Here is a 25,402-nt window from a genome sequence, read left to right on the forward strand (position 1 = left end):
CGGTAATTCCTTGTTTAACATTGTAGTTATTCCTCAAAAATGCAACATTGAGGGGAATGTTAATTAAGTGAATCAGATTTTCCCAGGATAACTAAGGCTTTAGTAAGGTTCTGTAGGACCTTTCTCAAAAAAGAAATATTAAAGCATTATAACCTGTAAGCTCAAATACTATATATTCCTAAATTCCTATATTCGTCAATGAAATAACTTCTAAAATAAAATAAATTTTAAAAATATAAAAGAAATATGCTAACACTTTCTGCTTACCTCCTGCTCACTACCTCTCCTGTTCCCCAATCCTCCCGCTTAGCCACCCCTTTGAGACTCTCCTGATCATGGCCTCTCCCCTTCCTGACCCTCCCACTAGCCAACACTCCCTCTCCCTGATCCTCCTGCTCACCGTCTCTCCCACCACCACTTGCCTCCCTGACCTTCCGTCCCGCTTGCTGCTTCCTTCTTCTGAACCCTTGCTGTGAGCTAGAGTTTGGGAGAGGGCTGGCAAGAGGGGGGGGGGAACTATTGAGGGAGCAAGAGGAGCTGCAAGTGGAAAGGTCAAACAGGGAAGTAACGGGAACGAGGGGTGGCAAGTGGGAGTATCGGTGAGTGGGAGAGAGAGATGGCAAGAGGGATAGACGGTGAGCCGGGAAGGGGTAAGCGAGCTGCAAGGAGAGGCAGGCAGTGGGACTGTGGGAGTGAGAGGGTTAAGGAGTAGGAGGGTCAGAGAGGGTAGCGGCAAGTCAGTGCAACAGAGAGCAGGAGGATTGGCTTTTGGAAGAGCTGCCAAGCAGGAGGATCACAGAGCAGGGGGGGTCATGGAGGCAAGTGGTGAGCGGGAGAATAGTGGCAAGCAGGAGGGTTGGTAAGCAGAAGGGTTAGTAAGATGTGACTAGTGGGAAGGTTAGGGAGGGAAGCAGTGAATAGGGGAGAGGTGGGGAGCGGGAAGGTCAGCAAGTGGGAGATTGGGCAGGGAAGCAGCGAGTAGGGTCAGCAAGTGGGTGGTGGTTAATGAGTGGAAGGATTGGCGAGCGTGAGGATCAGCGAGTGTGAGGGTCGGCGAGGGTGAGGATTGGCGAGCGTGAGGATCAGCGAGTGTGAGGGTCGGCGAGCGTGAGGATTGGCGAGCATGAGGGTCGGCGATCGTGAGGATCGGCGATCGTGAGGATCAGCGAGCGTGAGGATCAGCGAGCGTGAGGATCAGCGAGTGTGAGGGTTGGCGAGGGTGAGAATTGGCAAGCGTGAGGGTCGGCAATCATGAGGATTGGCGAGCGTGAGGGTCAGCGAGTGTGAAGATCAGCGAGTGTGAGGGTCGGCGAGCGTGAGAATTGGCAAGTGTGAGAATTGGCAAGCGTGAGGGTCGGCGAGCGTGAGGATTGGTGAGCATGAGGATCAGCGAGTGTGAGGGTTGGCGAGCGTGAGGATTGGCGAGCGTGAGGATTGGCGAGCGTGTGGATTGGCGAGCGTGGGGGTCGGCGAGCATGAGGATTGGCAAGTGTGAGGATCGGCGAGCGTCAGGATCGGAGAGCGTGAGGGTCAGCGAGTGTGAGGGTTGGCGAGCGTGAGGGTTGGCGAGTGTGAGGATCGGCGAGCCTGAGGATTGGCGAGCGTGGGGCTTGGTGAGCAGGAGACGGTCAGTAAGCAGGAGGATTGGTGAGTGGGAGGGGTCGGCGAGTGGGAGGGGGTTGGTGAGCACGCCGCAGGAAAGACAAATGTAGGCCACATAGTGAATGCCCCGGCTATATAGTTTTTATGCAAAACTGCACTGCAGAGTTTTAAGAAAAAAGTTGTTGTTGCTCCAAGTGTGAGGAGAGACCTCTCCTCGCACTTGCTCCAAAATGGAACTGACTGGATCATGCAACTCTACATAGGCCCCAGCATGAAACAGTGTTAAAATGGAAGTCCTAACACCAAGTGCACATACCTGCTCTATTATATTCACAACATTAAAGCGGAAAGATGCTAAATGTGGGAACTTAAAATAGGGACTTGCTGTATGACTGCAGCTGTTTTCAATGGGTGATCTGAAACAGAGACCTTCAAAATTCAGACCAAAGTCAAGCAAGGCTGTGTGCTAGCCCCCACACTATTTACAATCTACCTGACAGCGGTTATTCACTTCAAAGATGGAAAACTCTTTAATCTCAATTGCCTCTGTGCCAAAAATAAACTGACCGCCATAGACATAGATGATCTACGGTTTGCAGATGATTGTAATGCTGTCATCCACCATACTTACAAGCCACTCTTGATCTCTTCAATTCTGTATACAAAAAACTCGGCTTCTCCTTGAATGTTGCCAAAACAAAACTCATATCAACCCACACCTACCTGGTCAGCCAAATATTCCACCTCCCATGTATGTGCAGCAGAGACTCGTGAATATGTTGGCAGCCACTCTCTCAAAAGGCCACTATTGATGAGGAGATCCAACACTGGATCAGCTGTGCCAGCTCAGCCTTCTGTAGACTATGGTAGTGAATGTTTGACAACAAAGACAAAAACAAAGGCAGAATTCCAAGTGTAGGGAGCAGTTGTCATCACCACATTCCTGTACTGAATGAGACCTGGATTGTGTATCAGGGCTGAAAACTGCCTCCCCTACCAGGTCCTGTTTTCTCAACTCTCAAACAGCCAACATTCCAGGGGGGACGAAGAAAAGGCTTCAAACGCACTGAAGCTCTCATTGAAGAGTGGTGGTATTGCATTAATGACTGGAAGGAGCTTGATACCAATCGATCAAAATGTCGACAACTTGTCCATCAAGCTGCATCACACTTTGATTTCCAATGTCTTAATGATGAGGCAGAGTGGTGGCAGAGAAGGGAAAAAAAAGGAAGCAAATCCTGCACTCTGGATCTCACTCCCTCGCCTGTGGTCAAGAATTGGTCTGTTCAATCACATGAAGACCCATGGCAGAAACTCGTGACCCTGAGTAGGCACCATCCTCGAACCAAGGGCCAATTAAATGATTACATCGACTAATACTCCACAATAGTGATACACTATTCCAGTAGGATACTGAAGTAAGAGATACACTTTTAAACATTTAGTACTTAAAATGGCAGCAGCCTTTTCAGGGACTCACAGCAGTTAATGTCTTAGCATCCTTTATGATTTCTTCAGCAAATGTGACATCTTCTTGCCTTTCTTTCACAGACTCGTTGTTAATGATGTTCAAATTTTCTTGTACCTTTTCACACATACTGTCCACCATCTGTACAGAAAGAAAACAAGTTACTGCAGATTGCTTGACACTATACATTATCCCATGTCCTATATAGGGTGTGTACTTCCTGTTCACAAACCATGCTTCCTGTTGTCATGTTTTCCTATCAACATTTACCATTGTAAATTTCTACATCAAATTTTTCGTTCAATGTCACAAGTTAGTTGTGGGCTATGGCCACTGGGTAGTTTTGTGGAATAGGTTTCTGAAGGCTCTTACACAACTCTATCACCGTCTGTATATAAAATAAATGTTATGTTCAACAACTGACCATTGATAAGTTGCTAATATCTTACATTGGGCAGAACCTCGATAAATACAAAAACATTAATTCAGCTTAAACCTTATTTTTGTGGTTTGATCTTAGAGCACATAAGTTATGGTAATGACCATACCTGGTAAACCTTAGTTTTAAGATTTTTTGGCTCCATTAACACCAGCAATGCTGCAATGTAAATTAACTCAACATTTTCCTCTCATCCTAGTTACTGTTATTTGTTTTCAAATAGAGAGCAGTAAGGTAATGATCTCTATTGGATGGTGAAGAACTAGAGCTGAGTGTTTTCAGTATTTATGTAGAAGATAACCTTCATGTCTGTGAAAAATGTTGTCAAGGGGCAGCGTGTGGATGAAGAGCATGCGGCCGAGGACAGATCCTTGAAGGCCTTCCTAGATCTCTGTCTGGGGGCAAGAAGCCAATTTATCTATTGACTGCTAAAGATAGCAATCAACATGGTTTCTGTATGCATTTCCACATCATAAATGCAGGGGTGGCAAATGATTATTGACAACAAGAATATGTTAGGCGCAAACTAACAATAAACTCTGATTTTCCTATCAATAATGAAACATCTTCTTACCTGCTGTGTGGAGCTAGTTACAATTCTCTCTTGTAGTCGAAAGGCCTGTTCTGGAGAATATTTCTTCATCTGATTGTTCCGAAGGAGATTTGACTGTATCTAGAAATCAGAAATAGGCCACTTAAGTTTTATATTTTCTGTTATACATTTCCAAGCTAGTGCTGTACCATATGAGGATTGAAAATCACAACCTAGTCCCACGTCCAGTGCTGTCACAGAAAGAATCATGGCCATTTTTACCTTCTGTAGGGCTTCCTCTGTTTTTTCCGGGTAGCTGCGGTAAGCCTGGGACACATCACTCATTGGTAAAGGCATTGATTTTAGCGTATAATTCCTGAGAAAAAAGTGAGTGATGACTCATTTCATTCATGTCACAAAATAATAGCAAAAGGGACTGGGGAGACACTGACACAGAACAGACAAGACCTTTCTGTCACCATAACAATTTTATTTTACCTCATCTTATTATGAGCACTTGAGATGGGCCTTACCCATCTTGGTTACCCATGACCAAAACTCAGGCTTCAAAGTTATTCAGTTTTTTTCACTGTTTTGAATTTAAGATTTTTAAATATTTGTTTCATACAATAAGTAACTCCAGTTCAAGAAGAGCTGTTGAGTGCTTGAACATATTCCACATATTGCTTATTTCAAGGCTTTTATCATAAACATTAACAATGATGAAAGGCTATTAGATCTTAGACTAAACTGCATGACAATGATCCTCCAGTCTTTCATGTTTTGAGTTGTTTGGATGTTGATATTTAATGAATTTCCTCCTTTCCCCCACTTCAAAATCTCAAGTCCTTCAATACCAAGATCAGCGCAGTGGAGATTTGGTAGATTTTCCTAATTCATAAATTTTTGTATTGTCAGTGCCAAACTGTTCCAGTTGAGCTACAATACTGGCATCTACCTGGCAACATGGAAAATTGCTCAAGTATGCCCTGTCCACAGAAAGCAGGACAAATACAACCAGCCAATTACTGCCCCATTAGTCTACTCTTGATCATAGTAAAGTGATAGAAGGGGTCATCAACAGTGCTATCAAATGGTACTTACACAGCTCACTGACGCTCAGTTTGGGTTCCACCAGGATCACTCAGCTCCTGACTTCATTACAGCCTTGGTCCAAGGGTGGACAAAAGAACTGAACTCAAGAGATGGGGTGAGAGTGACTGCCCTTGACATCAAATGTGGCATCAAGGAGCCCTAGCAAAACTGGAGTCAATGGGAATCAGGGGAAAAACTCTCCACTGGTTGCAGTCATACTTAGCACAAAGCAAGATAGTTGTGGTTGTTGGAGGTCAATCTTAGTCCTGGGACATCACTGTAGGAGTTCCTCAGGGTAGTGTCCTCGACCTAACCATCTTCAGCTGCTTCATTGTTGACCTTCCTTTCACCATAAGTGGGAATGTTCATTGACGATTGCACAATGTTCAGCACCATTTGTGACTCCTCAGGTCCTGAAGCAGTCCGTGTCCCTATGCAGTAAGACCTGAACAACATTCAGGTTTGGGCTGCTGAGTGGCAAGTAACATTTGCTCCACACAAGTGCCAGGCAATGATCATCTCCAATAATAGAGTACCTAATCATCTCCTCTTGACATTCAGTGGCATGTCTGGACCAGCATTTACTGTCCATCCCTAATTGCCCTTGAGTAGATGGTAGTGTGCTGCCTTCTTGAATCGCTACAGTCCATTTGGTGTAGAAATAACCACAGTGGTGCTAGGGAATTCCAGGATTTTGACCCAATGACAGTGAAGGAACAGGTGATATAGTTCCAAGTCAGGATGTGGCTTGGAGGGGAGCTTGCAGGTGGTGGTGTTCCCATGTATCTGCTGCCCTTGTCTTTCTAGAAGGTAGAGGTCATGTGTTTGGAGGGTGCTATTAAAGGAGCCTTGGTGAGTTGCTGCAGTGCATCTTGTAGATGGTACACATTGCTGACACTGTGCATTGGTGGTGGAGGGAGTGAATTTATATTGTGGTGGATGGGGTGCCAATCAAGCATGCTGATTTTCCCTGGATGGTGTTGAGCTTCTTGAATTTTGTTGGAACTGCACTCATCCAGGCAAGTGGGGAGTATTCCATCGCACTCCTGACTTGTGCCTTGAAGGCTCTGGGGAGTCAGGAGGCGAGTTACTCGCCACAGCATTCCCAGCCTCTGACCTGCTCTTGTAACCACAGTATTTATATAGCTGGTCCATTTCAGTTTCTGGTCAATGGTAACCCCCTGTATGTTGATAATGGGGGATTCAGCAATGTTAATGTCATTGAATGTTTCGGGGAGATGGTTAAATTCTCTCTTGTTGGAAATGGTCATTGCCTGGTACTTGTGTGGTGTGAATGTTCCTTGCCACTCATCAGCTCAAGCCTGAATGTTGTCCAGGTCTTGCTGCATATGGGCATGGACTGCTTCAGTATCTGAGGTGTTGCAAATGGTGCTGGACATTGTGCAATTAATATCAATCATCCCTACGTCTGACCTTATGATCTTTGATTTGTTTCAATCTGGTCAATATAGATAACAAAAGCCACATTTTCCTGTCTTCTGACATCTTATTACAGAATTGAACAGGTAAATAAGGTAAATATTAACATCATATTATTTCCCAATTACCTCTCTAGAGCACTTGCAACATCCAGGAATCCCACGGCTGTAGTGTTGTTTCTGTCCCAAATCACGGTTCTGCCATTAAGAAAATCAAAATTGTCATTAGCTACTTTCCACCTGCTCACTACCTCCTTCATTTCAAAGATGAAGAATTTATTGCATAGGTAAAAATATCGTTTACATTCATTGACACACAGCTTCGCTCAGTAATAAGGATTATCTCCGGAACTCTGAGATCTACTCCATTTCAGTGATTATCAGTCCTTTCAAATATTGTCCCTTCCACCACTTGATGGGGTGCAGCAACACACAGAGAAATAACTTGCATCAGCAGCAACTTAGACCTCCCCATCCATAGGGACCTTCTAGGCCCCCAACTCACCACTTGGCTCTGTGAAACCCCCTCTGGATGCAACTCGAACACCCCTATCTCCAATACATTGATGAAACCTGGAGGAAAACTTGAGCAGAAAGCACCCTCCCAAATAAACACATTGTTGAGATGTTGGGTCAGAGACAACCAGGCTTCAATCTCCCCTCAAGCCATGTGGACAGCTCTCAATAAAATACGAACTGGACATGGTAGATGTGGCCACCTGATGTACAAGTGGCATCTCAAAACCTCGTCCGGCTGTGACTGCAGAAGTCCTGACCAAACCATGGAGCACATGAAGGCAACATCCTGGAATTATACTTGCTCTCCAGCAGGGCATTGGTCTGGTTTGGCAACTTGACGTTAAAACTGTGATGATAGCTATTGCTCCTAAAGCCCAATGAAAGAAGATTATGAAGTGTGGCAGTTTTATTCGCTTTACGTGCTCAGTGTGAAATGAGGATGCTATGTATGCTGTAGCTTGCATTGTGCTATGCTCATGGTGCAGTTTTATCTTTTCGAGCAGCTTTGCACTCCTGTAAAGCATTGAGGTGTGGGAAACTATCGGCTGCTGATCTTCAAAAATAGCCCATGTGACATGGACTCCCTGTGATATGGAGGAGCTGACTTATATTAAACACACACCACACATACCCAAGGCTTGTGTTAATCTGTAAAGCTTTGGCCAGCATCTTCGCTCCAGTGTCTCCCATGGCGTTGCCGCTGATATCAATCTTTTTCAAGCAGGTGTTGCTGCCCAGAGCATTAATGAGGACATTTGTTCCAGATTTTAATCGTGAATCAGCAACTGACAGTGACTGCAGGGGCTGAAAGTAAAAGCAGGGATGGTTTGTTTTATTCTTACGTTAAGGAGCATTTATCGCATTTTGTCCCCTTGCCTTTTCTTTGCCTCCCTACATGATCCACATCAGCTAAAAGTGACAGCAACTGGGTTCATTGTGAGTTTCAGTCAGTGCCATTTTGTGACCAGCTGTGAAGAGAAGACATTACTCTCACTGTGCCAAGGAGCACCTATCCTCCACTTCTGATTCCCTCTAGCAGCAGTTTGGAGATTGGGCACTCCCCCTGTGAGGAATCTGAGGTGCACTCCGCTGGAGTAGTAAATTAGAATATTGACCATTCCACACCACTGCACCAACTAAAGTCACACTATTGTCTTAAATAACAATCACTTCTAAAATCTGTCCCTAAATTGGCTCTATCCAAATTATTTGAAATAGTGTGAAATGGAGCCAACAATTCCAAATCTGATCTGTGAATTGAAGTATCTGGAAGAAGACTCTGGTCAGCCACTCAAATCAAAGCTGAATTGGGATCTCCCGCATGTAGGATTTTTTTTAATATAAGCTGTCATAATATCTTTGCTGGAAGATATTGTGAACCTGCAATGGGAAGCTTTCACCAAAGATCCTGAAAATATTTACAAAGTGTCTCTCTTTTCAAGCTGTAATTCTATCTGGATCCAAAGTAACAGTGGTCAGTTGAACACATATCACTGTATCAGGTTAACACAAGCTGAAGAAACAGCAGTAAAAACAGAAACTGCTGGAAATGCACAGGAGGTCTGGTGCATCTGTGGAAAGAGAAACAGAGATAATGTTTCCGATCTGGGACTTTCCATCAGTTCTGAACCATGAAACCTTTTGTCATTTAATCTCTCCTGCCTTGTACCCTGTCATAGATGTTCCCCTTTGTTCTTTTCCCCAACCTCTCCACTTTCATTTGTCTCAAACATATTACATTTATAACTTTTCCCAGTTCAGATAGAAGGCCATTGAAGGGATTGATGTTAATGTTAACTGTCTCTCTCTCCACAGATGCTGCCTGACCTGCTGAGAGTTTCCAGCATTTTCCATTTTTACTCCAGTTTTCCAGTATCCGCAGTATTTTGCTGCTGAAAAAGCGGCATCTCATCTCTTAATTAGTCACTTAACAGTCTTCCAGCCTCAACAATGAGTTCAACAATTTCAGATCATAAACCAATCCTCCCATTTTCTCAGGTGGCAGGTGCTGCTAGTGGTTTTGCTGTATCATTTGCACCTGCTATAGACTCATCTTCTGTTTCTTTATTGTCCCATCATTTCCCTATTTTCCTTTGTACCATCATTCATTTTTCCATTTAATCATTCCTGTCCTCTGCTCCAACACAGGCCATCTGTTTTGTTTTTCACCTCCCTCCACCACACCATGCCTTTCCCTGCACTTGCTTATAAACTATTAAATATCTAACGTCTAGTTCTGTCAAAAAGTTATTGACTTGAAACGCTAACTTTGTTTCTCTCTCCACAAATACTGCCTGACCTTGAGTGTTTCCACCATTTTCGGTTTTATTTCCCTGTATTAACTTCAGTTATTTTACTGGTTGACAATAAACTTACACACTCTTCATCCTGGATGAGTTGGACAATCCTGTGAAGAACATCAGCCAAGGCTCTGAAAATATTAACACACATGTAAGACAACTGATTCAAGTTAGTCAAGGCGTGGGCACAAATGCTCTTTTTTCCAAAAAAGGCAAACGTGTTTCAACCTGTCCTTGCACAACTGAACTGATTCCTTCCTGCCTTGACTCTACTTTTCTCCCCTAGTTGTCAATTCTCTTCTCATCTACCTTGGTGACTCTTCTGATGCCCTACATCATTTTAATAGTTTCCAAACCATCTCCTTTTCACCATGTTGATCAATCTCTCTGCACCTCCATCCCCCACTTGGATGGTATGACAGCCCTCAACTTCTTCCTTGAATGGAAGCCCAACCAGTTCCCATCTGAGAACCCCTTCCTCTGCCTGACTGAACTTGTACTCACAGTGAACAACTTTTTTAACTCCACACACCTCTTCCAAAATAAAAGGTGTTACTATGGATACCAACATAGGTCCTAGCTACCCCTGACTTTTTGTGGAGTATTCTTTATTCCAGTCCTGCTCAGGTCCCCTCCTTCATCTCTTTTTCCAGTTCATTGATGACACCAACAGTCCTGTTTCCTGCTCTCGCCCCGAACTAGAAAATTTCTTTGAATCTGCTTCCAAATTCCACCCCTCTCTCGCCTTCACCTGGGCTACTTACAACTCGCCCTTCCCTTCCTTGACCACTCTATCTCAATATCTGGGGCTCGGCTATCAACCAAAGTTCACAATAAACCCACTGACTCCCACAGTAACCTTGACTATGTTTCCTCAGAGCTCACTTCCTGTAAGGACTCTATTCCATTCCCCAGTTTCTCCATCTCTGCCACAGCAGTTCAGATGATGCAACTTTCCATACCAACACTTCTGATATGTCTTCCTTATTCTCAACTGAGGATTCCACCCACAGTGGTTGACAATGCCTTCAACCATGTCCAACCCATTTCACGCACTTCTGCTCTCACCTCCCCTTGCTCTTACCTTCCATGCCACCAGATCATCCTCTGACATTTCTGCCACCTGCAACATGATGCCATTACCAAACACATCTTCCCCTCCCCTCCCCCTTTCAGAATTCTGAAGGGACCATTCCCCCGTGACACACTGGTTCAGTCCTCAATCACCCAACAATTCCTCCCCTTCCCACAACACCTTTCCATGGCAAGCACAGGAGATATACCTCCTCCCTTCTGTAGTATTTTACTAATGTAAACATATCAGTGTGTCTGAGCTTACTTCGACTTTATGTTGAAATTCTTGCCAAGTGCTACATGTCTGATGGATTTGCTTCTTCCAATAGACAAGACCAGTGTCACCATGTCAGAGTCAAACCCTGAAAAGACACAAAGGATAAATTAAACACTGTCTTCCACTTGTCCCAGTCAAAATACCTTTGTGCTGAGTCACCTACCATTGTCTGATAAGTCCAGGCTACTGATAGCGTTGGCATCGATGATGTGATCCTGAATCACCTGGGCACCTGCTGATCTCAACTACAAGAAAAACAAAGGGAAGAAGTCTGTTCTAAAATACTGCAACCATTTCATTCTGTCAACAGGTATCCTAGCCTGCACTTGCCCTGCTGGTCTGTACTGCCCAGTGGAGATGATAGCTGATGAGATGGAGGCAGTAAGATGGAGCCATTTACTTCCACAGGGGGGGAATGAAACCTGCAGGTGATTCGCTTTTCCCCTGGGACACTCTCACAAATCTCAGCAGTGGTGCTGCTCGACGGCTGTGCGTGAAAAGATCTGACTGGCTAACATGTTGGAAAGGGACTGCAGCCCAAGAACTGCTGAAGAGAGGGGACAAGAATAAAATAAAATAATTACAAAATGAGAGTGTGGAAGTGAGAGTAATTAAACAATGGTCTCCTTTTGTTTTATTGTTAAAATGTATTCCAAAATGAGTTAAGGTTCTGCATCCCCATAACAGACAGGTCTCCTAGTTAGGTACATGAGCTGCTTTGTTATTGGATAAATGCCAGTAGGACTTAGGAACAGGAGTTGGTCATACAGCCCTTTGAGCCTGTTCACACGTTCAATGAGATCATGGCTGATCTGTGACCTAACTCCATTTATCCACCTTTGCCCCATATCCCTTAACACCTTTGGATAACAAAAAAAATCCATCTCAGTTTTAAAATTAACAGACGATCTAGCATCAATTGCCATTTGTGGAAAAGAATTCCAAACTTCTACCATCCTTTGTGTGTAGAAATGTTTCCTAATTTCTGAAAGATCTGGCTCTAATTTTTAAACAGTGCCCCTGAGTCCTAGACTCCCCAAACAGCAGAAGTAATTTCTCTCCATCTACTCTCTATCTGCTCCCCTTAATATCCTGAAAACTTTGATCAAATCACCCCCTTAACCTTCTAAATTCAGGGAATACAACACTAGTTTGTGTAAACTCCTCGTAACTTTATCCTATGGAGTCCAGGTATCATTCAGTTAAGGGGCGGTGGTGGCATAGTAGTATTGCAGAAGTGTCACTAGACTAGTATTCCAGAGATCCAGGGTAATTCTCTGGGAACCCAGGTTCAAATCCCACCACAGCAAATGGTGAAGTATGAATTCAATAAAAATCTGGAATTAAAAGTCTGATGAGGTCAGTCATGAATCCATTGCTGATTGTTGTAATGCCCTTTAGGGAAGGAAATCTGCTATCCTTACCTGGTGACTCAAGACCCACAGCAGCAATGTGGTTGACTCTTAAGTGCCCTCTGAACAATTAGGGATGGGCACTAAATTAAGCAATAAAAGCTGGAATAAAAAAATCTACACTGCACCCCAGTATATCCTTCTGATGCCCAGAACTGCTCGCAGTAACTCCATGTATGGTTTAAACCAGTGCTCTGTATAGTTCAAGCATGGATTAGAACATAACATCCATCCTAAGAAATAGGAGCAGGAATAGGCCATTTGGATCATTGAGCTTGCTCCACCATTCAAAAAGATCATGGCTGATCTGATTGTGACCTTAATTCCAGCTTACCTGCCTGTCCCCCATAGATCAAAAATCTGTCTAACTCAGCCTTGAATATATTCAATGACTCCACTGAATTCCAAAGATTAATGACCGTCTGAGAGACAAAATTCCTTCTCATCTCTCTCTCTTCAATGGGATAACCCTTATTGTTAAACTGTCTCCTAGTTCTAGTTTCCCCCACAAGGAGGAAATCCTCTCAGCATCTATCCCGTCAAGCCCCTTAGAATTTTCTTTGTTTCCATAAGATCACCTCTCATTCTTCTAAATTCTTATAAAGTATAGCCCTCAACCTGCACAAACTTTCCTCATTAGACAACCCTTTCAGCCCAGGAATCAACCTAGTGAACCTTCTTTGAACAGCCTCCAATGCAAGTATATCCTTTGGAGTCCAGGTGTCATTCTGATAAATCTAAACAGCACTCCCTCCAACGCCAATATATGCAAGTATATCCCATCTTAAGAAAAGAGGCCAAAATTCAGCGCTCTAGGTGAGGTCTCACCAACCGAAGTTGCAGCAAGACTTCCTTACTTTCATACTCTATCCCTTTTGCACTAAAAGTGAACATTCCATTTGCCTTCCTAATTAAATATTTTACCTGCATGCTAAATTTTTGTGATTCATGTACAAGGATACCCAGATCCCTCTGTACCACAGCATTCTGCAATCTCTCTCCACTTAAATAATATTCTGCTTTTCTATTCTTCCCACCAAAGTGGACAATCTCACATTTTCTCACATTATACTCTAACTGCCAATTATTTTGTCCACACGCTTAGATATTTATATCCCTTTGCAGGCTCTTTATGTCCTCCTCACGACTCACCTTCCTACCTATTCATTGTCAGAAAATTTGGCTACAAGACACTTGGTCCTTTCATCCAAGTCATTAATATAGATTGTAAAAAATTGAGGCCTCGACAGTAATCCCTTTAGCACCCCACTAGTTACAGTTTGCCAACATGAAAATGGCCCATACATCCTGACTCTCTCCTGTTAGTCAATCCTCTATCCATGCTAACATATCACTCCCAACACTTTGAGTTCTTAGCTTGTGTAGAAACTTTCTTTGCATCTTATCAAATAACTTTTGAAATCCAAATACACTACATCTCCTGTTTTTCCTTTATCCACCCTGCTCATTACATTCTCAAAGAGCTCTAATAAATTTGTCAAACACCATTTCCCTTTCATAAAATCCTGTTCACTCTGCTTGATTATATTATCATTTATGAAATGTCCTGCGACTACCTCCTTAATAATGGAATCTAACATGTTCCCAATGACAGATGTTAGGCTAACTGACCTATAGTTTCCTGTCTCCCTCCTTTCTTGAATAGTAGTGTTACAACTGCAGCTTTCCACTCCACCACGCCCTTTCTAGGGTCTAGGAAATCTTGGAAGATTACAAGTAATGTTTCCACTGTCTCAGCAGTCACTTCTTTTAGGGGCCTGGCATGTAGGCCATCAGGCCAAGGGGACTTGTTAGCCTTTAGTCCCATTAGTTTTCCTAGTACTTTCCTAGAATGAAGGGCCAGTGTTCTAATTATCCTTTTCAATTATTTATGGACAATCCAATGCTGCTGGCTTCCAATACAAAGATCTCATAGAACCGAGGGCAACTCTGGGGTATATTTGCTGGTTTTGTTAAGATAGCAGCTGGGAGGTTCTTCTGAAGCATTTCCATTGCAGCATGTTTCACTGGGCTTCCTGGTAGCAGGTTGTATAGCGCTCTCACCCATTGCTATTTTAAAAAGTAGCAACTTGGGAAATGTGAAAAAGGAGTTCAGGGTGACGTACCCTCCTAACCGAGTCTTCACTTGTGAGGCACAATGTAACCTCTGCTCAGCAATTCCCCACTGGAGTATCATGGGGGTCAAGGGCATACCGTATGAGAAATTGATGGTAATATTCCTGTTTGAATGTAAACAAGAGACTGGATGCACAAATAAAACTGCATTTGTGGAACATGCATATTTCAAAGTTGAGCATTTCCATGATTTACTTTAAGGGAATATTAATTATGCAGAAATATTTTTCTGGCCTTTTGTTAAAAGAGTTAGCTCACACCTCTGCCCACTTAGTTTCTGCACTTCCTTTTAGTTCTGACAGGGTAAACAATTGTTAACAATTTACTGATTTTATGCTATAGTTTTAATGCAGCTGATTTTCTCCTTCGCTCCTGTGAACTGCTGCATTGAAAGAAAAGTGAAAAACCAATGAGTCGATGATAAGTATTACAATTGTTGACAAGGTTGACTACACGGAGCAAGATGCAAAAAAAGCATTTCCTTTAAAAAAGAAAATGATTGGATGGAACCTCTACAGGAAATACTGGATTCTGATCTGATCGCACAGCTTTTTATTCGTTACCTCACAGTTACTAAGATCCAGGTGTACGTCACAGATGTGAGTGTTACAGGCCAGGCCCTGAAGAATGGCTCTGTAGAGTTAAAAAAAAGACTTAACAAAATAACTTGCCATTAAATGTCATACAGACTCAATCAAAGCACTATCTGAGGAAACAGCAGGTGTGTTATTATAAATGTCTCCTGAATTTTATAGTGGTGTATTTGAAGGCAGTGGGGAAGGGGGCATTTAAAATAAAGCAGGTGGCCATCCCACCACCTTGCCGCCTATCCCCAAGGTGTCCCCCATATTACAGGAGGGTGGGTAAACGTCAGGCAGCCCACCCACCCTTATGCATATTGAAGCCTTTACCTGGCCATTTAACAACAATTTAAGGACCTCATTCCACCTCCGCAGCAATTTTATGGCCTGTAGGGGAAGGCAGAAGGAAGGTGTCCAGCTGGGCAGCTTTGACAACTCAGGATGCTTTCGGGAACGAAGGTGGGGGGTGGTACCTCCTTTGGGGTGTCCCCTGTACTCATCGGGGGCACCCAAACCTAAGATGTTACCACCATCAGCTCCCCCCACCAGCCTCTAAAATTCGAAATACCAGGATTCACCTCCAAGTCCAGGAGGCATCTTCTTCCTTCCTGGAGACTGCTTGTAGTCCCAGCAATGGCCACTACTCTCTTCTGACACTGTTGGGACTACGGAGCTGCTGACCAATCAGGTTGCCTGGCAAGTCTCGGGGGTGGGGTGGACTTTCTCCCTGATGGGGACAGGAGCCCCACTCTCATGTAATTAAGGGTGCCCCAGCCCATTATCGTCACGAGGCAGACGGATTTCTAGTCAGCGTGGTGCCGACTGATATTCAGCACAGGGTGGCAGGTGGTGGGCGGGTCACCCATTGCCCTGTTAAATCCACCCCCTGGAATTTGTTTGATTGCCTTTGGCAGTGAAATTGCAATTTTACAGTTTGTTCCTAAGTTTGGCCTCATGTTTCCTTCTCTGTTTTCTTGGTTTTCTAGAGATTGCATGGCTGAATTTGAATGGGGTGGGATGATGACTGTTTTCAGAAACCATCCCAAGCAGGATGACAGGGGCTTTGATAGACTAGCTCATCATTATCTGAGCTCCTTATCAGACGTTCATATTATTCTGATGTCAGTAAAATGGGAGCCACCTTTTGCAAGTACCTATTAAGGCTGATTCTCTGATTGATTTGAGTTTAATTACTGTAGTAATCTAATTGAGTTGTCAAAAAAATAAAGGGGATTCTATGCAGAGATCCTAGTCCTCTGGTGGGAGGATCCAGAATTAGATGGCATCATCTTAGAATGGAGCCACTGGTCAGGAGAGGGTGAATATTGGGCAGGAGTGGAGGGACACTGGGTGGACATTGGGAGTATTGAGCAGAGCGGCAGAGAGGGTGCTGGGCAGGATTGGGGGTGTATTGGGTAAGGGGGTGCCTTGGGGATTCTGGAACGGCACTGAGCAGAAGAAGGGGACACTTGGCAGGGGAGGAGGGTTGCTGCGTGGGAGAGGGAGTCACTGTTCTGAACCTTGCTGCCATCTCTCTTTAATTAAGCTGATAAAGAAAACTATTGCAGAACCAGCTCTCAGAATTCAGCAGTTCCTCTGCCCCAGTTGCTGCCTGTTCCTGTCACACTCAGGAACACGGAACTGATTTTATTGTGTTATTTCCATCAGGCAGAAGTTTTTATAATGGAAAATTAATGACTGCTTTCAGAATAATTTGGACATTTATTATAGTGTTACATTTCCAAATCTTTGCTGATCATAAAAACATACCTTACAGCTTCCAGTGGCAGCTTGATACCCGACAGTGTAACGCACTTTAATGACAAACAGTTGCTGAAGAACTGCTTCAATGAAAGAGGGATTTCCCGAGTTTTCCTGCAAGAGAAGACATTCCGCTCACCTATAATCAATACTGAACATAGAGATTGGGTTAAGATTCTCAAGCTTGCCACAGGACAGTAAAACTGGCATTAGTAATTAAATATCCATTAGAGAAATCAACGCAAATGAAAATTGGGCAGTTTTTATAATCAGTGACTGATCGCAACAACAGTCTAATGGCAGAGCGGCAGGTGGAAAATCTACCCTAACACAGATAGGCTCCAAAAATGAAACCTCACAGGTCCATGGTCAGGGAGGTGAAGAGAATCAGTGTGAGGGGAGGGTGTGATGAGTGTCTGGGTGAAGGAATGAAGAGTGACGGAGTGAAAAGTGTCAGAGTAAGGGTGAGGAGGTGAAGATTGTCAGGGTGAGGGGCTGAAGAGTGTCAGAGTGAGGGGAGGGTGTAATGAGTGTCTGGGCGACGGAGTGAAGTGTGTCGGAGTGATGGTGGGGGGGGGGGGGGCGAATATGTCAGAATGATGGAGTGAAAAGTATCAGAGTGAGGGGAAGAAAAGTGCCAGCATGAGAGTGAGGGGTTGAAGAATGTCACAGTGAGGGCCTGGGAGTGAAAAGTGTCAGATTGAGGGGGTGAAAAGTATCAGAGTGAGGAAGTGAAAAGTGTCAGAGTGAGGATGAGGGAGTGAAGAGTGTCAGAGTGAAGGAGTGAAGAGTGTCAGAGTGAGGGGGTGAAAAGTGTCAGAGTGAGGAGGTGAAATGTATCAGAGTGAGGGCGTGGGAGTGAAGAGTGTCAGAGTGAGGGCAAGGGAGTGACGAATGTCAGAGTGAGGGGGTGAAGAGTGTCAGAGTGAGGGGGTTGAAGAGTGTCAGAGTGAGGGCGTGGGAGTGAAGAGTGTCAGAGTGAGGGCAAGGGAGCCAAGAGTATCAGGGTGAGGGTCAGGGGGCGAAGTGTCAGAGTGAAGGTGAGGGAGTGAAGAGTGTTGGAATGAGGTGATGAAGAGTGTTGGAGTGAGGTTTTTGGGATGCGGAGTGTCAGATTGAGGGGTGATAAATGTCAGAGTGATGGGGTGAAAAGTGTCTTAGTGAGGGTAGAGAGTGAAGAGTGTCGGAATAAGGGTGAGTGAGTGGAGTGTCAGAGTGAGGGGGGGAAGAGTGTCAAGGTGAGGTAGTGAAGAGATTCAGAATGAGGTGGTAAAGAGTGCCATTGTGAGGGGATGAAGAGAGTCAGAGTGAGGGAGTGAAGAGTGTCAGAGTGAAGGTTAGGGGGTAAAGAATGTCAGAATGGAGGTGAGGGAGTGAAGAATATCAGAGTGAGGGCATGGGAGTGAAGAGTCTCAGAGCGAGGCTGAGGGACTGAAGAGTGTCAAAGTGAGGGTGAGGGAGTGAGAAGTGTCAGATTGAGGGGGTGAAGATTGTCAGAGTGAGGGGGTGAAGGGTGTCAGAGGCCAAGGGGTGAAGGGTGTCAGAGTGAGGGTGAGGGAGCGAAGAATGTCAGAGTGAGGGTCAGGGGGTGAAGAGTGTGAGAGTGAAGGTGAGGGAGTAAAGAGTATCAGAGTGCGGGTGAGGGAGTGAAGTGTCGGAGTGAGTGGGGTGAAGAATGTCAGAGTGAGAGGGTGAGGGAGTGGAGAGTGTTAGAGTGAGGGTGAGGGAATAAAATGTGTCAGAGTGAATGGGGTGAAGAGTGTCAAAGTGAGAGGGTGAAAAGTGTCAGAGTGAGGGAGTGAAGAGTTTCAGAGTGAGAGTGAGGGAGTGAAGAGTGTTAGAGTGAGGATGTGTACAGTGTTGGAGTGAGGGGGTTGAGTCAGAGTGAGGGGGTGAAGAATGTCAAATTGAGAGCAAGGGAGTGAAGAGTGTCAGAGCGAGAATGTGAAGAGTATTGGAGTGAGGGAGTGAAGAGTGTTGGAATGAGGGAGTGAAGAGTGTTGGAGTGAGGGAGTGAAGAGTGTTGGAGTGAGGGAGTGAAGAGTGTCAGAGTAAGAGTGTGAAGAGTATTGGAGTGAGGGAGTGAAGAGTGTTGGAGTGAGGGAGTGAAGAGTGTTGGAGTGAGGGAGTGAAGAGTGTTGGAGTGAGCGAGTGAAGAGTGTTGGAGTGAGGGAGTGAAGAGTGTTGGAGTGAGGCTGAGGCGGTGAAGGGATGACGAGTGTGGCTGTGTCACCGGAACCAGGATGTGAACAGTTTAACGATCTGTTTGAACAACAGAGAGTACAAATACCTGTCCACAAGTTTTCTGCAGCAAATAAAATAACATTTTGCCACAGTCTTCCCCAATCGATGAAATGGTGGTATGCCAACCGTGAACACAAGCCTGCACTCTTCTGCATTTTCAGTGTAATTACATGCCAGGGCTATTTTGAGCTCAGCATCTTTACAAATGTCTCAACATTTGCTGGTTTTCTGGCTTGATATTTTTTTTCTTTCTCTTCCATGGAATCTAACATGGTTCAAATATGAGCAAAAGAGCTGAACTCCCAAGGTGAGGTGAGAGTGACAGCCCTCGACATCAAGGCAGCATTTGACTGAGTGTGGTATCAAGCAGCCCTAGCAAAACTGGAGTCGATGAGAATCAGGGAGAGCCCTCTCCACTGGTTGGAGTCATACTTAGCACAAAGGAAGATGGCTGTGGTTGTTGGAGGTCAAATATCTCAGTTCCAGGACATCACTGCAGGAGATCCTCAGGGTAGTGTCCTTGGCCCAACCATCTTCAGCTGCTTCATCGTTGACCTTCCTTCCATCGTAAGGTCAGAAGTGGGGATGTTTGCTGATGATTGCACAATGTTCAGCACCATTTGCAACTCCTCAGATACTGAAGCTGTCCATGCCCAAATGCAGAAAGACCTGGGCAATACCCAGGCTTGTGCTAAAAATGGCAAATGACACAAGTGCCAGGCAATGATCATCACCAACAAGAGAGAATCTAAGAATCTAATCATTGCCCCTTGATGTTCAGTGGCATTCCCATCAATGAATCCCCCACAATCAACATCCTGGGGGTTACCATTGATCAAAAATTGGACTGGACTAGCCATATAAATACTATGGCTACAAGAGCAGGTCAGAGGCTAGGAATCCTGTGGTGAGTAACTCACCTCCTGACTCCCCAAAGCTTGTCCGCCATCTACAAGGCACAAGTCAGGAGTGTGATGGAATATTCTCCACTCGCCTGGATGAGTGTATCTCCAATATCACTCAAGAAGTTTGACACCATCCAAGACAAAGCAGCTGCTTGATTGGCACCTCCACCACTGACGCACAATGGCTGTGTGTGTACCATCTAGATGATGTACTGCAGGAACTCGCCAAGGTTCCTTAGACAGCACCTTCCAAACCCTCGACTGCTACCATCCAGAAGTACAAGGGCAGCAGATACATGGGAACACCACCACCTGGAAGTTCCTTCACTGTCGCTTGGTCAAAATCCTGGAACTCTCTTCCTATCAGCACCCTGGGTGTACCTATACCACATAAACTGCAGCGGTTCAAGAAGACAGCTCACCACCACCTTCTCAAGGGCAATTAGGGATAGGCAATAAATGGTGGTCCAGCCAGTGAAGCCCACATTCCATGAATGAATAAAAAAGATCCTAGCTCCAAGAACCATCCCAGAGCCAAAAGCTACAAACACAAGTTCACAAATAGATGGAACAGCAAGTCTGTTAAGATGCACAATGGATGGAGAGGTGGGCCATACTCTAGGCAATAGGGTCGCTTTGAAATCCATGACAATGGGTCCCCTTGTGATATGCTCCTGATCTCAAGGCCAATTTGGGAGGTCACTTTTGTTACTTGTTCATCCAAACTGAGGTTTAGTATGAGTTATAATCTAAGCAATGCATGGCTTGGTGTGAGAAACAGGTTCAGTGTAAATAGTGAGAGGACAAGACGCCCTCTGATTATACACTTACAGATTAGAACAGTACATTTGGTTCTCACAACCAGGAAGCTTTCAATTGTTGCAGCATTTAAGGAATTAAAATGAGTTTTCTTCAATTTTATAGCTGTGATTTCACAGACACGCCTCATAATTAAAGTTTAATTGGCAGCCACCACATGATTTGGTTTTAACATCGCTCTGAATCTGCGAAGATATCTGAGTTCATCAGGGGTCACGTAAAATCGAAGAATTTGGGATCTATTTTTCGACCAACCCTGTTTTAATGGGCATCACCCCATAGGGAAATCAGCTGAAGAATTTAAACCTTGTTTCACTTCAATAGATTGTACTTACTTGTGGGAAAATACATTTCGGTTGAGGATTAGGGAGGTCATATGTGTACAACATCCACGATTTAATGCTCCAAAAAGCTGAGAGAGAGGAAACAAAATCAGTCATGGAAGATCAGAATAAAAATTGTGAGAGGTATCAACTTATCATTACATAAAACCCCTTTGCAAAGCTTTTTGATGTCTCAACTTCTGAGAAAATAATTATTGTCATGGTTCCTCACTAATTGCGAATATATAACTGCTTCTCCCATCAAAGGGTCTTTACAAGGGCATACCCACACTAAACGCACATCAAAGTTCCCAAAGGCAGCATGGCAGGAGGATTGGAAGTAGGGAAAAGGTGCTATTGTGGATGCATCACAGTTTTGCTGAGTTCTGACAAATACCTAAGTGGTTTACCCGAATTAGCCTTTTCAAATACAGCTGAAAAGCTGAAATGTAATAACTGATGATCCAGCTATTTTGAATGGACTGTCAGCTGATAGAGGTATGATGATGCAATGGCACCATCTGTTGGTGCCTTCATGCACTTCAACAAAGAAGTTGGGGGAAAAAGAGAGAACTTACATTGTTCATGGCCTCAAGGTGTCCCAAAGGGCTTCACAGCTAATGAAGCATTTTGAAACCTAGTCACAGTTGCATCGTAGGTCAATGGAGAATGTTAATTTGTGCACAGCAAGATCCTACAAACAGCAATGAGATAAATGGCCCGATAAACAGTTTTTGATGATACTGTATATGGGGACAGATGAATGTCTTAAATGCAAAGTTCTGGGTCTGAATTTTGCTGTTGTAGGGATAGGGCAGGGACAATAAAACAAGGTGAAAGGGGGCTTTCCCCAGGTCACAGTTATAGGCCTCTGATTCTTTGGGTACACAAAGAAAGAAAAACTTGACTTGCATTTATATCGCACTTTTCATGACCACTGAATGCCTCAAGATGCTTTACAGCCAATGAAATACTTTTGAAGTATTGCTGTAAAGTAGGAAATTTGTGCACAGTGAACTCCCACAAACAGCAATGCGATAATAACTAGATGATCTGTTTTTTGTAGTGTTGATTGAGGGATATGGGCCAGGGCACCAGGGATAATTCCTCTGCTCTTCTTCAAAATAGTGCCATGGGATCTTATATATCCACCTGAGGGGGCAGATGGGGCCTCACATTAGGTGGGGTGGAGGAGGGTGGAAATGGAAAGATGTAGGGGAATGGAAGAAAATTGAGAAGGAATGTCTCTTGTTCTGGTTTAGTACATTAACACAGCTAACAGCATATTCATTTATTTCCCTCCCCTCATTCCAAAGAAGGAAAAATAATCTTTCAGAAAAACAGTATGATGCTACTCACATCAGGAAAATTTTAATACATTGTGTAGAGATTTCAAACGGTCAGCTCCTGAAATAAGACAGGAACTACTACAGGGGCTAAACTGACAATCATTAGCTAGTTCTGGAAGATTGGAATAAAGTTGGAGAACTGCATCTAAAGAATGCAATACTTACAGAATCCAGGGCACAATCTGTACCAGCCAGATCAAGGTGAGCCAGGGCATTCGGATGGGAAATGAAATTATAAAAATTCTGGCACAAAAAGAAAGCAGAAGCCATATTTGTAAACCTTTTGTCAGAAATATCTGGAGACATGTTTAAGTGATAAATATTTAATTGTAAAGCTGAATCTTTGAGCATAAAACAACATTTCTATTCCTCCCTTTATTTGCTTCCTGCCTAAATAAAGATTATAATAATTCTTTTAACGGCTGGCTTCCTAGGTGCGGTTAAAAAGCTGGGCACATTGATGCAATGTATCAGTGTCAAATCAAATGCTCCCAGCACCCTTTCTGTTCAAAGTTGTGTCTGTGTCATTGAGACGGCCAGCACAGTGCATTTTTTTTAATGCAGCTGTTACAACAGAAGTACTAACTTAGGAGAGGCACCTGGTTTGGCGGTGATGCAAACTGACAGTACACAATTATATTGTCAGCTTCTCTACAGTTCTCAGAGATAAAATGAACGCATTTCTGCTAGTAGATTTCTTTCCTTTTACTGTCGCAACAGAGTCCTTCAACAATAATGTCTGCAGGACTCAGGTCCAAGAGGTTATCAACAACATAGTTTAATGAATATTGACTCACTACAGTGTTATAATAACAACCATGTTTGGAGCACATTAAATGGCAAGTAGCACAACCTGGTTCCTAGGCTCAAGGTGATCACTCCTGACTTCTGTAAACTGCCTGCTCAGCTGTAGGGAATGTTAAAAACCACTGACTACCAATACTATAATTATACTCAGTAAACCAGGGTTTTAGTTTGTATATTCTGGCCTTGTCCCTGATCTGTTGTTCTGTTGTTTGTAAGTGTTTGGTCCTCTTAGCCACAAGCTCAGTCTGTTCACAAATAGGACGAGTTTGGCCAGTGCATCAAGAACCAGCACATCGTAAGGATTTTACTTTGCTCTCTGATGGGAAAAATCGTCAACTAGTTATGGGTCAGGATTTTTAGGATGGCAGGGATTCCTGTCCCGCCGGCACTGTCTGCCTCACAAGGATTTCATGCTCCAACGAGTGTTCATTGGTCACATGCGAGACTTCCACCCGTCACTCGGGAGCAAGTCCCACCTTTGAGAGCTGCTGGCCAATCTGATTGGCTGGCAGCTCTCTAGTCCCTGCAGCACCAGAAGCTGCAGTGGACAGGACTGGGACTACATGCAATCCCCAGCACATAAGTCCTGGGATTCCATGAAGAGGAAAGTTTTGGGGGTCTCAGGGTGGAAAGGTAGGGGAGTCCTGGGGGGAAGAGGTTTGATAATGGGGGACTGAGGTGTTGGGGCAACAGGCCGGAGGGGCACAGAGGTCCTGCAGTTACTGGATCTTAAGGGCAGGGGCCGCCTTGGAGTTATAAGGGGACTTCCGATGGAGTCCCAGCCCCTCCTCTTTAGCAGGCTAGAACCCAGCAGGAAGACCATGTGAGGAATTTTATGCTCACCCCCCACCCCCCACCGCTAGAGGGGGAGCGTACAATTCAGGCCATGGTTAACTTTCTTACAACCCTCAACTTTCTGAACTCAAGGGAATACAAGCCAGGTTTATGCAACCTGCCCTCATACTATAATCCTTGAGCCCTGGCAATATTTTGATAAATCAGTGCTCTCTCTGCTTACAAACTGCCTTCGTCCACACTCAGAAACAACACTTATCCCCCATTGACACCCACCCTTTTGTTAAAATGTTTGGCATGAAGCAAGTTGGGAGACTTGACTATCAGGTTTAAATCAAATTACTAATGTATTCTAACAGCAATGTATGAGGAGTAATGCAGACACAGAGCTTTGCTAACCAATGTCTAAAGGCAAGTAACACTTCTAATGTTCACAGAAAGCCGGCCATTGTCACTTTTTAATAATAAATAGTAAATTATAGACAATGAAACAGACTACCAGGAAGCTTCGTTAAAGTATATCACATACTGGGGATTGTCTTATTCCCAAAACTGAAACCTGGATCAGCTACAGTTATACTGTACACTTTACAATTACTGTGAAAGCAAATCTGCTCCACAGCAACACAAAATGTGCAATATAATACTACTGTTAACGTATTTTACTGTCTTAAAAAATCTCCATTTCCTTTTAAGTTGGGGACTTTCAGCAATAATCACTCAGATTTCAAAATGCCTTTCACTGTTCAGAGGTTGAAAATGGTAAAGTGTAGATTTACTCTGATCCTGCAGAGAGATGGGAATTGGTTTTCTATTTTCCTAATTAGCATACAAATTCAACTGAGAAAATCATCTACAATATCTAGCAAAAAACACCATTGAGAAAGCTTGAGTCAGAAACTTAAAGAACTACAAAGGGTACTAAACAAGCTTGTAAATTGTGCTTTGATCTATTTTCCCATCCGTGGTTAATTGAAGCTTCTTCCTGCTGGAAAATATCAGAAAATCTATACGAGGAAGTGTTGAATTATTCAGTGTGGTTTTGTGCAGCATGTTATTAGTCATTAGGGGTGAAAATAAAGATCCTGAAAAATATAACATGGGCTGCTAATTTGCTGTCATCCATTTTACACTATCACACAGAGTCAACATTACTCCCATTCACTTTTAAACAGATCAGCTAAAATCAATGTGGAAAGTTGGACACTGTTTTGCAAGCTAGGCAAATTTTACTGATGAGAAATATTAGTGCCAATATTCACCTAACACTTGTAAACTGGAACTGGGAGTGATCTGAGAATGTTTTTTGAGAAGTAAATTGTTTAGACCTTAGCAAAAAGCTTTCTATAAACAGGAGTTTGAAAATTTCTCAGCTTTAACTTTCATTGTACAGATTACTAATTCCCAACTGATCTTTCTGAAAGCAAGTACTTTATTGATAGTGAGCTCAGTTGCCATTCTCAGAATAAGGGGCAGGCCATTTAAGACTGAGATGAGGAGGAATTTCTTCACTTAGTGGGTGGTG

At 43.9% G+C, this 25,402-nt stretch overlaps 1 protein-coding gene across 1 annotated transcript in view; it reads right to left on the reverse strand.

Moving 5' to 3' along the window:
• The window catches only part of carmil2 (capping protein regulator and myosin 1 linker 2), a 180,505-nt gene that overhangs the window by 80,292 nt on the left and 74,811 nt on the right, over window positions 1-25,402 (reverse strand). Inside the window, exons 12-23 of the mRNA XM_041191410.1 lie at window positions 22,441-22,518; window positions 20,939-21,015; window positions 16,645-16,749; window positions 14,857-14,926; window positions 10,909-10,990; window positions 10,734-10,830; window positions 9,471-9,525; window positions 7,726-7,898; window positions 6,705-6,773; window positions 4,324-4,417; window positions 4,084-4,182; window positions 3,083-3,211 (exon numbers count right to left, since the gene is read on the reverse strand). Coding sequence (XP_041047344.1) covers window positions 3,083-3,211; window positions 4,084-4,182; window positions 4,324-4,417; window positions 6,705-6,773; window positions 7,726-7,898; window positions 9,471-9,525; window positions 10,734-10,830; window positions 10,909-10,990; window positions 14,857-14,926; window positions 16,645-16,749; window positions 20,939-21,015; window positions 22,441-22,518 — 1,128 coding nt within the window. The remainder of the gene's footprint in view (window positions 1-3,082; window positions 3,212-4,083; window positions 4,183-4,323; window positions 4,418-6,704; window positions 6,774-7,725; window positions 7,899-9,470; window positions 9,526-10,733; window positions 10,831-10,908; window positions 10,991-14,856; window positions 14,927-16,644; window positions 16,750-20,938; window positions 21,016-22,440; window positions 22,519-25,402) is intronic.

The sequence above is a fragment of the Carcharodon carcharias genome, chromosome 7 (assembly GCF_017639515.1).
Source record: "Carcharodon carcharias isolate sCarCar2 chromosome 7, sCarCar2.pri, whole genome shotgun sequence".
Classification (NCBI taxonomy): Eukaryota; Metazoa; Chordata; class Chondrichthyes; order Lamniformes; family Lamnidae; genus Carcharodon; species Carcharodon carcharias.